Source organism: Myotis nattereri (genome assembly GCF_964212035.1).
Source record: "Myotis nattereri genome assembly, chromosome: 20".
NCBI lineage: Eukaryota > Metazoa > Chordata > Mammalia > Chiroptera > Vespertilionidae > Myotis > Myotis nattereri.
Genome location: NC_138096.1, coordinates 2,106,388 through 2,118,861, shown reverse-complemented (window position 1 = coordinate 2,118,861; position 12,474 = coordinate 2,106,388). Strand labels below are relative to the sequence as shown.

The 12,474-nt window shown below is 40.7% G+C and overlaps 1 protein-coding gene across 2 annotated transcripts in view; it reads right to left on the bottom strand.

The window, feature by feature from the left end:
- The window catches only part of KCNT2 (potassium sodium-activated channel subfamily T member 2), a 125,498-nt gene that overhangs the window by 15,521 nt on the left and 97,503 nt on the right, over window positions 1–12,474 (bottom strand). Inside the window, exons 18-22 of one of the 2 annotated variants that reach the window (XM_081114271.1) lie at window positions 12,266–12,371; window positions 10,835–11,007; window positions 8,999–9,070; window positions 4,991–5,125; window positions 987–1,098 (exon numbers count right to left, since the gene is read on the bottom strand). In XM_081114271.1, the coding sequence (XP_080970397.1) occupies window positions 987–1,098; window positions 4,991–5,125; window positions 8,999–9,070; window positions 10,835–11,007; window positions 12,266–12,371 (598 nt within the window). The remainder of the gene's footprint in view (window positions 1–986; window positions 1,099–4,990; window positions 5,126–8,998; window positions 9,071–10,834; window positions 11,008–12,265; window positions 12,372–12,474) is intronic. The other variant, XM_081114272.1, reaches the window with a different exon arrangement.

The window sequence follows — 12,474 nt, the reverse complement described above, 5'->3', positions numbered from 1 at the left end:
TTATTACTTGTCACATTTCCCCTCTCTGCTGAGCTTCGTTACCAGGAGTGTCAAGGACGCCACATGACCAATGACCAAGCGTGGGGCATGTTATTGGGAAAACAGTGGCAGGAACTGGAATATTCCTGAGAAGAAGGGTAATGTCGTACAAAACCACCCAGCAACAAAAGGTGGACCACACCAAAAGGGCGGACCAATGAAAAGGAAAGGCAAGCAGAACCATAATGCTCAGGAAATGTCCTGAGAGGCGTGACAAATCTGAAGAAAACAGTGTGAGATACTGCACTTTGAAAAATAATATAAAGGCCCGCCGGTGTGACTCAGTGGTTGAACATCGACCCATGAACCAGGAGGCCATGGTTAGATTCCAGGTCAGGGCACATGCCCGGGGTTGTGAGTTCAATCCCTAGTAGGGTACGTGCAGGAGGCAGCTGATCCATGATTCTCTCTCATTATTGATGTTTGTCTCTCTCCCTCTCTCTTCCTCTCTGAAATCAATAAAAATATATTTTTTAAAAAGAAAAATAACATAAATGGAGCCACTTCAAAATGAAGTGAGTATACACATTCCTGTTACACATAATTCTGCTATAAATCATGCTTTTAATTTATGATTAATGATGATAGAATAAGATATTCCATTATATTCACTTATGATAGAAATAGTTCAAATCCATCAATTCACATTTTAAAAAAAATGTATACATTACCATTTTATCCCCCACATAGGAATTCAAAGCAGCATTATTGTTTTTATTATTTCACTAGAAGCCCGATGCACGAAATTCGTGCAAGAGTAGGCCTTCCTTCCCCCGGCTGCCAGCACCGGCTTCCCTCGCAGCCCCAGCTTCATCAGGAAGGACGTCCAGAATGACGTCCAGAAGGACATCTGGTCTAATGAGCATATTACCCTTTTATTATTATAGATGGCAGTTCTTTCTATATAGAAATTACTCTTCCAACCAAAATGGTTAAATGCGACTTACCTTCTCCAGTTTGGAAAGGGCCAGGGAGTAGCAGTCTTTGGCCCGGAACTGCATGAACCTCATGTTGGCGGGGTGAGTCAGCTCGGTGATGATGCTGAGACTGGAAAACAGTCTGCGTATCGAGGAAACGTGCGCGTTACACCGACAATGCCACACGGTGCTTTTACCACCAGGCCGAACCCGTATCTTGAATTCAGACACGAGAACCGACTGGAAATACGCAGGATGTAAACAGCCCGTAAATGGCTCAAAAACAACACCTTTCTCCAGCTGCTCCTTCTGCAGGTGTGTTCACTTCCGTGCCCGAACACGGATGCAGGCGCCTTCTAGGGGGCGACACTTCTTGTAAGAGGGGAGCCCTCTCTGAGCTCCCGTGCCACGGTGAGTTCATACCCGTCCTCGGCTCTGACTCCCTGATCTGAGTGATGAGTGGCCAGAACCTGTCACTGACCCCAGGGAGGCTGGGCCTGCTGCCTCTGGGCAGCCTGAGGTGTCTATTCCCTGACTACCTGCCCCTCCCGTCTGTCTCCACTGGGCCTCAGCCACCATCTCAGTTAAGACACTAGCACATTCTTGAAAATACATACTTTCAGCTGAAACCGGTTTGGCTCAGTGGATAGAGCGTCGGCCTGCGGACTGAAAGGTCCCAGGTTCGATTCTGGTCAAGGGCATGTACCTGGGTTGCGGGCACATCTCCAGTAGGAGATGTGCAGGAGGCAGCTGATCAATGTTTCTCTCTCATCGATGTTTCTAGCTCTCTATCTCTTTCCCTTCCTCTCTGTGAAAAATCAATAAAATATATATTTTTTTAAAAATACACACTTTCAGGGTTGTCCGGGAAACTGTACGCCCCCTTGGTGACCTTAGTGGACACGCAGTTGAGCCTCACCTGGTCAGAGGCTTTGACAACTACGGTATCAGGTGTTTCATGAAATCCACCCTTTATAGGAAGAAACAGCCTGCGTACCAGGGAAACGTGATTATATTTTATTTATATTTTATTTCTTCACTTCTGCTTTGAGAACAAATATCATATTTCTTGATCTCAGTCAGCTGCAATAATTTGATTGAAATATCACCAAAACAAAGACTTCTTTTGCTGATTTTTTAAGGTTAAAGATAGAATTTGTTCAGACCCTCAGTGTTTGCAATAGTTTTGTAACCTTGGGCGGGTTAAGGAAGCTCTGAGGCTCAGCTTCTGTGAAGGTGGGTTGTTGTCAAGCTTAACGATGCTGTTTCGGAAGGACTTAGCTCACGGTCACACACCATCCTCACTGGCTCTTAGCGGCGGCGGTGTGACTACTTCCCTTGCTCTTTGCCTTTTTTTTCCCTCTTGCGTTGCTATTTCTGCTTGAAATGCACTTTCTTTCCTCCTTACTTTCTCCATCTTTTGTGATCCCAACCATTACTTCAGGTTCCTCTCAAATCCAATTGAGATGAAGTTTGAAAATTGCTCCAGGTCAGAATCATTCTCTCCACGCTGGCACCTTCGTGTTTGAGTTTTATGAGTTATGACACGTCTTGAACTCTGGTGGGTTTTATCCACACGTTAGCTCTCCTGCCAAATTGTGACAGTCAGTGTCTAATAGTGTGTCTATTTCTTTAATTATAAATCTTTGGCACAATAAATAATTTCCCAATTTCATTTGTGCACTTTTTGTTTAGGAGAGAAAAGTCTTGATGAAGAGAGTGCTACCATAGAACTAGTTTAGCTAGAAACACCGTGTCATCTGTATTCTTTCAGAAGCTCTTTGTTCTTACTCAGAAGTCACCAAAGAGAACAAATTCAATAAAAGCGCATCCTCCCCCTCCCCCTCCCAGGAACCATTGAAAAATGACAAGAGTGGCCTAATAGGAAAAAATATCCATTGGCTTTTGGGCCGGCATAGCTCCATCTGGTAAACCCAGGAGATGCGTCTATGTGCCCAGTCTCAGGCCACCTGGGAGTCCCAAAAGTATTTCTTTAAGAAATATTTTAAAAGAACAGTGTCACCGTGGAAATTAATAAAGCAAACTTTGACGACTAGTAAAATTGGGATGTGAACGCCCTGTAGAGGGAGCTCTCACCCTGTACACAGCTTGGCCATTACACCGAACAGCAAGACCATGTGAACAACCAGTTTAGTTCATTCAGTCACACCCAATAGAACAGGAAAGCTTTGGTCTACAAGGTCTGAAAATATATATAAAGTGAAATCCTTGCCTTTAAATTAGACTCTGTGGCCCAATAGAGGGAACTACACATGTTCACAGTTTACCAGGCCGTACATATTGTGCTAGGGGTGATAAATGTGGCTAAATGTTCACAGATTAAGTAGCGTCAAACACAAGTGAACAGAGAGCTCGTGAGAAACATCTGGATCACTGCTGAGATATGAGGCCAGAGAAGAGATTTATGGGAAAAACAGAGCTGCAGACAAATGAATATTTATTTCGTCCTTTGGGAATTTTTCTTTGAGAAATACAGCTTTTCATCTTTCATATATATAGTTCTAAATGGTTAAATCTGTGCTTACGTGGATACTATAATCCTCTTCTAACACATGATATCAAATATAAGTATACACATGTATGGCCAGATATTTTGTGGTCTTTGGAAGAGTAGGTGATAATATGATTAACCAGGTCATTTCCTTAATCTGTGCAGGTGAAATTATTGAGGACAACAAAATTTATGGGGTGTACCAGTTCTTATCTGTATGAATAAGCTGAAACCATTTATGCTTGTTAAACTGAGAAACAGAACATATTATCTAAGTCTGCCACCTAGTGAAAACCTAGAACTGTTAAGTAAGACTTAAATAATAAAATGTTTCATTGCAGTGCATTTTATATTTATAGCGTATTGCTTATATTCCATTATAATAGTTTATATTTAAACATTTAAATACCTAGTAGATTTAATTAGGTATATTTAAAGTGCTAATGCTATTTCTGAGCCTTAAGAAGACCTACATACTTTTTGCCTGTAGAACATTTTAGATATTAAATGACATAATCAGTCTCTTTTCCCTAGGAACCAAGCTCATGATAAAGCAATAATGTAATTGAAAAATAATATAGTTTGTTCTACTTAAAACTTGTCTACAATTAATTTATGCTCTGACTCAGTGATGTTGAGTATCATTGCAGAGAAGTGTCAAATATCTATGGCATAGTTCTCTGCCTGAATTAATTCATTCAGTAAATAGCTTTGACATGGCCAGTTATGCTAACCAATATAAAGATGAAAAACAGACCATCTACTGTCTGTCACCGGCCACTGGGAAAACTCTGGGGCTAGCTGCAATTGTGTATTAAAGCAAAACAGATAGATGACCGTAGCGGGAATTCCTGCCTGGATGAGTTTAATTAACAAAGACAGGAACATAGTGAGGATAATAAGGTTAGACTTAGCTCTTACATGGGTACATTACCTGTCCACAGCCTTGTAATCTTTCATGCCTAGTTACCCAGGATGGAAATGCATACCTTTGGCCATGGCTGGGCATAAAACCAAAATTAGCGCACAGGATCCATCCCAAATTATGACCACGCATGATGTTTTAGAATTTGTTATTGTTAAACTATAAAAGGACACAGATTTGTTATTCTATTTTTAAATATATATATATATTTAATTTATTTCAGAGAGGAAGGGCAAGGGAGAAATAGAAACATCAATGATGAGAGAGAATCATTGATCGGCCGCCTTCTGGACGCCCCCTACTGGGGATGGAGCCTGCAACCTGGGCATGTGCCCTTGACCGAGAATCAAACCCTGACCACCTCGTTCATAGATTGAAGCTCAACTGAGCAATGCCAGTTGGGTGGTGTTAGAAGTTTAATGTCACACAGTTCTAATCAACCACTGGGAGCTACATCAGTCTTCGTTTTTGGGTCAAATGAATGAAGACAACCTCAGTGAAAGGGTCTGGTGTTCATTCCTCCCACCCAGAGGGAGGGGCCGCACCTCACACTGTGGAGCCGGAGGCCACGGGCGGGCCGGGCTGTGGGACATTTACCTGAAAAGGGTCTGCACGTTGACGATGGTCTTGGCGTCGGCCATGTAGTCCTCCTCGGCGCTCATGGTGCTCTCCTTGTCCACGACCACCATGTTGGCAGCGAAGGTCACGCCGCACCTGAGTAAGTCATCGAGGCTTTGGCGGAAATCAACAGAGAAAAAGGCCCTTCAGTAAGTCCCAGGACGGGGAGCGGCGCTCACACATGGCGACTGACCCCCGTGCTAGCATCGGTCACCCCACAGCTGGCTTCCTCCGAGGGGCGCCCTGGCCGGTGTTCGTGGGGATGGACATTTGGAGTTCCCTCTATTGAGCCCCAGAGTCTAACTTAAAGCTGGTCTGAGAGCTGTTGCATGTTGGAGCTCTTTATGTTTCCTTAGATCTCAGCTGTCTCAAAGCATATGCATTAAGGATATTTAATAAGATTTATTAATTATATTAAGAAAACATGGACAACACCCATTTGGCAGTCATAGGGTAATAGCACATGTTAACATTTTGTTTGTACGGTTCGCACACTATTTCAAAGACACGTGTCTATTTTTCATCCGTAAGATGCCTTTGTGAAGAGTGAAAATGAATGCTGATGTTCATTGCGATGGTCGAGCCTGATAAAGATACATACACCTGGGAAGTGTTTCTTTTAAAATTTTTGTTATTTCTTTCTGTAGAGCTATATGTTAGAGGTTGGAACCATAAATACATAAAAAGTGCTACTCAAGACTCGTGTTTAGTTAGCCTAAAGCAGTCATGGCGAACCTATGACACGCATGTCAGAGGTGACACGCGAACTCATTTTTTGGGTTGATTTTTCTTTGTTAAATGGCATTTAAATCTATAAAATAAATATCAAAAATATAAGCCTTTGTGTTACTATGGTTGCAAAGATAAAAAAAATTTCTATATGTGACACGGCACCAGAGTGAAGTTAGGGTTTTTCAAAATGCTGACACGCCCAGCTCAGAAGGTTCGCCATCCCTGGCCTAAAGTTTTGGAGGTGGCAGCTGAATAACCTGATTTCTTTGGTTGCGTTAATCAAGGGTGCTAGCCTCACATACACGTTCTTGCAGGTTCTGATAGTCAGCCTTTTCCCAGGTCACCGATAAACACTTTGCCTTGCATTCAGTGAGAAGAAAATGTTACCCTGAAACCTGAAGCTAGAAAAGCGCTCTGCTGTTGCCTCTGTTTCATATGAACTAGAAAAACAGGCTGAATTGGCTGAGAGGCCACACGCGAGTGAGCGTAACAGGGTGCTGGGTGCGGAGTTGCTGGAAGTCAGAGAAGAACCGGGCTGACTGATTTGCACGGCTTCTGGCTTAAAACAGCGAGTGTGAAACTTAAAGAGCAGCAGTTCCTTTCGGATTCATCAACGCAGTCAGCTGCCTGGAGATCTTTTCCAAGCGCGCGATGGCGGTTGAATTAGCCGGGTTGGAGGGAGTGTTTTCCCCACGGGAAGGCAGGGTTTCTTACTCTGCGATAAGGGGAGAGGGTATTACCAAAGCTTTGAGTCCAAGACCCCCAGGGGCGGTCCAGAAAAAAGACTGCGCTTGAATCAGGAACAATATTCTGTGCCAGAGATTTTATGGCTAAAACTGTGGAAACAGAATGTTATTCCAAATAAATTTTCTGTGGTGAGAGGGCCCGGGACTCTATCAGCCAATCAATATGATGACTGAGCAAAATCCCTACCAGTACTTTACTTAGATGTTCTTTTTATCTAGGAAATTCATCATAATTGGTCTTACATCTATCAAAGTGCATTAAAGAAAGAAAGAAGCCGGTGAAAAATGAATGCGGCCTGGTCCCTATGGACTGTAAAAGTTATGCCTTAGATCGTATGCCTTCAACCGGCCTTATTAGCATTTTAAATCACGTTCTGAAATTTCAGCTCTTAAAATCTTTTCTCCACCATTAAAAATAAAAATCTCCATCATTATTATTATATAGGAGAAGAAAAAGAGAGGTGGTGGAAGGTGAGTTTGACTACAAAAAGATGTATGGGTAGAAGTTATGATAGGAAAGATGACTATTTCATCAGCAATAAATCAGTGAAATTGAAATTTGACCAAAATTCCCCTAGGAGAGAACCTGTGCTGGAAAGCTAGTCCCTATGCCTGAAAATAGTTAATTCCACACTCAACATACTGGCTGCTGCTGTTCGCATGTCGTCTTGGCAAATCATGTTAGTAATTATTATTAAATATGAGTTTAAATGTATCGAAACAATTTATAAAAATCGAATGGCATTTCTGAACCCTGTAGAAACATTTTTGTTATGTTTTAATTTTATCATTTTTATATTAATTTAATATTGCCTTATATTCTTGCTTCCTTTTTTTTAACTAGGCTGCCAAATTATTTTTTTTTTTAATTCTTTATTGTTTATAGTATTACATGGGTCTCTTTCTTTCCCCCATTGCCCTCCTGTCCCCCACCCAAAGCACAAGCCCTCACCCCCCCTGGTGTCTGTGTCCATTGGTTTTGCTCATACGCATGCATACAAGTCCTTTGGTTGGTCTCTTACCCCCTCACCCCACCCCGCCTTCCCTCATAGGATGTACAGTCTGTTGGATGCTTCTCTGTCTCTGGTTCTATTTGTCTCCCTCCACACCCTGCCAACAAAGTTACCTTCAGCGTGGCTGTTTTGCACAGTTCGGCCACCAGATGGCAGCCGAAGAGAAAAGTCAGTATGGATGAAGAAAGTTCCAGGCAATCTAATGGGCAAAGAGCTTCCCTTTCTAGCCTGCTCTAGGACTTCCTTTCAGAGAGAACTAGAAGGTGAATGTTAGAGTCTAAGGGAGTGTCTGTGAGTGTGTTGTAAGTCATTTGAAGGTTTTAAAATCGTGTTTTTAAGAAAAATCTCAAACAGAAGCGAAAGAGAATAGAATTTAGTGAACCCCCAGGGACCATTCGCCCAGCTTCAATAATTATCAGCTTCAGTAATTATTCTCCTTCCTCTCTCATAGGAATTAGATGCTCTCAGTTCTTCTTCTCACATGCATACTGTTACAGAAGAAGAATTCGTGTCAGAGGTACATAGGCAAAGAAGGATGGGCGGTTCATTCTCCTTTAAATAGCCTGTTCTTCCCATGAATTCTAAGTGAATACTGTCACTTCAGAGAAACATTACTAGTGACAAAATGTGGGACATGCTCATGAGTTCAAGTAATTTTCATATATCTACATTTTAGTTCCTTGGTATTATGACAACTGATCATGTAAGTTTTATTATTGTAGAATGGAGGCTAAATATATGTCACTCTGTTTGGTTTTCAGTGTACCCACAGCCAATAAATACTTTCAAAGTTACAGAACTATTTTTTTCAACAGGGCAAAACGTAAGCATAAAACTCTCAATTGAGTTTATTTTGAAGGCTCTGGTTGACATTTTTTTTAAATAAAAAATTAACGCATGTTATAGGAATATTAGTTGTTATTTTTTAGTTCTTATATTTTTATAATGTCATATTCATGTGTGTAAAATAATTAGTATTTTAATATGGAAGCATTGCACACATTTGACCTTTTAATTAACAAATTTTTAGAAATTATGAGCTCGGATATATGTTACTGGAATGAATTCTTGAGGAAATGCTCCAATTTATAAGTCTGACTTAAAATGAGCATTTCTGAATTATTTGGAAGGTTTCCTGAAGTTAAGATAAAGGTATTGATGCATCACAGCACTGAACCTTTGGGTGTTCCTCAACCAGATATCAAAAGCAATAATGCTGTTGCTGTAGACAACACAGAACTGAGACAACTTTAGAAACTTGGCAAACACCAACAAAATCGACATGCAGCAAAATGTGCTTCAGTCCAACCACAGAGGACCGCTTAGGAAGCTGGACTACACGATGAACATCACACAAGACCGTAAGCTCTACATGCAGGATACGTCATCTACGTGAAACTACGTGGTCAAGTCCACTCCTCATGCAACACGGCCACAGCACAGGACGAACCACGGGACACCACACCAGTTAGCGTGCCACGGACTTTGCCACCTACTTGTCAATAGAGCCCACCATGTAGTAAACCATTGGGAACCAACAGATTGCATCCAGAAAGTGGATATCTGGCCTGCATGGCAGATGGGTTACAAAACGAAACACAAGGTCACAACAGGGGCCACGCCACCAGGGAAAGGAAGTGGACTTAGTTTGCATTTCCAAAACCAACACCATGGACAAGATTAATTTTAGGTGCTTCCCCCCACCCTTAATAGTCATTAGCAAGTGTCATTTGTACTCTTGATGAGTGATATAATGCAATCAGTGTTATGAAAACAAATGTCCTGCTTTCTGAATCAGAAACATGATGGCAGCTGATTTCTTTGTAACATTGGAGGCCACGTTGCCAAAGACCAGCCTCTGCGGGCAACAGGCACCTCATTGTTGCAGAAAGGACTCCACGGAACTTCCTGGAACAGGCTTTATTGGTCTTTCGTTTTTTGTTTCCTCATTTTTGACCAAAGGAACAGAGGACAACAAATAAAAACGTTAGATACCACTTTCGGGAAGTACTCAGGAGCTAATACATTTTACAACCGGCCCAGTCATCCTAACCCTTTGAAAGAAAGTCAGACCCCATAAAAATTATCTAACGGGCAGTGAATAGTGGATTGCAAAATCTAAGTCATCAGGAAAGCAAAGGAAATTTTCAGTGCAAAATAATCCAAAATTAAAATACAACTCTTGTTTCTAAAAAAAACTTGCCCAGCCGGTGGCTCAGTGGTTGAGCATCAACCTATGAACCAGGAGGTCAGGATTGGATTCCCGGTCGGGGCACAGGCCCGGGTTGTGGGCTTGGTCCCCAGTTGGGGGCGTGCAGGAGGCAACCTATCAATGATTACCTCTCATCACTGATGTTTATCTCTTTCCCTCTCCCTTCCTCTCTGAAATCAATAAAAATATGTTTTTAAAAAAGAACTGAATGTATTTTTTGCATATATCAAAAGCCTATAAAATAGGTAATATCATATAGTTGAGAAAACAATGAACTCTGAATTGCATAGAAGCTTATAATATATTATGGAGATATCTCTGTTTTGAGAAATTTCTGTTAATACATTTTAAAGGCAGAGACAAGGCCACAGAGTTTGTCCTCATCCAATTTATCCTGAAATTTGGATCACTTTGGAATTTAAGAGGAGAGTTGGAGGATCCCAAATATGCTATTGATGTCAAGGCCATCTGCTACTAATTTTGAATCACAGAGAGGGATATTATACATTTAGGATATAATAAATTTGACAGTAGCATTCAGTGACCTATATTTACATTTGCAGAAGGATTTTGCAATGCTCGAGTAGTCGAATTTCACAAAGTATATCAATCCAACCTTTTCAAAGCTAATGAACACGGTGAAGCATGCCTTATTCGTGTTGTTATAAAATGTACGCTCTGACAGCGGAAGAATCAAAGTCATGGCACAACATAAAAGATGGATCATAAATATGCTTCTCTGGTAATTAACGGTTCTTTAGAAAGACAACAAAAGTGTCCAGTTTGGGCAGAGTTCTTCTAGGCTAGTTGATTAATTAAAGAAAATGACTGTAATTATTTTGGTGGCATGTGTCCCACTGGTATAGAGTGATGACCACATGCAAAAATAGTTTTAAGTAAAGAGCTCAGAGTATTCCAGCGATGGTTTAAATTGTATTTGTGAAATACAATCGAATCCAGTGATTATTTTGTAGCATAGCACTGATTATATCTCCCAGTGAATCATGTGCCATAATGTGTCTGATTTAAAATATTCTGAGCAAATTGAAAAAAAATTATTTTTTAGATAATATTAAAAACTCTTCATTTTATTTTTGTATTTACTTGTAAACATACTTACGGGTTATCCAACAGCAGCACTATGGGGTTGAGTTCTTTCTTTGGTCTATAATAAGCCCTGAGAGGAACAATAAAATTATACAATCCATTTCCAGCTGTTTCAGCTGCAACTATAATTAGTTTATTTTTGAATCCATAGGCTTTTGCGTCTTCATAGTAGTTATGCTGGCAACTCTACAGGAGAAAAATCATGCAAAAGAAAAGCCATTTTTATACCCTGAAAAAAATGTTAAGATACATGACTATGTAAAATTAATCTAACCCTAGTAAATCTTTTATTTTCTAACAAATTTGAAAATAGTTACATTTTTCTTTTCTTTTTTTCTTTTTTTTTAATATATTTTTTATTGATTTTTTACAGAGAGGAAGGGAGAGAGATAGAGAGTTAGAAACATCGATGAGAGAGAAACATCGATCAGCTGCCTCCTGCACATCTCCTACTGGGGATGTGCCTGCAACCCAGGTACATGCCCTTGACCGGAATCGAACCTGGGACCTTTCAGTCCGCAGGCCGACGCTCTGTCCACTGAGCCAAACCGGTTTCGGCAAGTTACATTTTTCTATACGCAATTTTCCAGCATGTTTCAGGAAATAATGTGTGTTGATTAGACAAATAAATTGCAGGTATATCGCTTGATGAAGAATAAACAACACCCACATACACGTGTTCTGTTGTAAACTTGCCACTACATCTACATTTAAAAATTATCCCAATGTATATGTCTATCAAAACAGCACATTATATACTGCAAACCTATGCAATTTTTACGTGTTGATCATACTTCAGTGAAGCTCCAAAAAATCAACTACCCATGACTTTCATCTCCACAAGTATAGTAATAATATAATTACAGAACCATGTACCCCTAGCACGGAATACCTGAAGGGATTTTGTTGTTGTTGGATATGGAGAGTTCACAGGTTCAAGATTCAGACACCTCTGTTTTGCTCTTTAAGAACATGACTGACAGACTGGCTGGCATGGCTCAGTGGTTGAGCATTGAGCTATGAACCAGGAGGTCACAGTTCTATTCCTGGTCAGGGTGCATGCCCGGGTTGTGGGCTCAATCTCCTGTAGGGGGTGTGCAGGAGGCAGCTGATCAATGATTCTCTCTCATCATTGATGTTTCTATCTCTCTCTCCCACTCCTTTCCTCTATGTATGTATGTATATATATATATATATATACATACACACACATATATATATTTCTGACAGATTCATTGGGTAATTTGGATAACTTAGTGCAGTTAAGAAAGTAAAATTCACCATTTTCTGTATTACATTTACATTCAAAAAGATAATATTCTTCGAACCCATTTTACTCTGTACAAATCATGTACTGTATGGACTGCACAAGAGGATCTGCATGTATGTCATTAGGAAATAGCATGACGTAACTTTGCAGAAAAGCACAGTGACAGGTGCTTACCTTGTCTAGTCTTAAGCAGCAAAATGGCACTTTTTCGTGAAGGAGATGGCAGAACGTGGGTGAGCTTCCTATGTATGGAGAGTAGGGGGGGTAGCCTTTGGCGTACCTGTAATGCAGCATGAAATGCGGAATCACCTGGAATAGCACATGTGAAGCTGGACTGTTAAGTTACAGCTACGATCCTCCATGTTGATCGAGTGAGATACAGT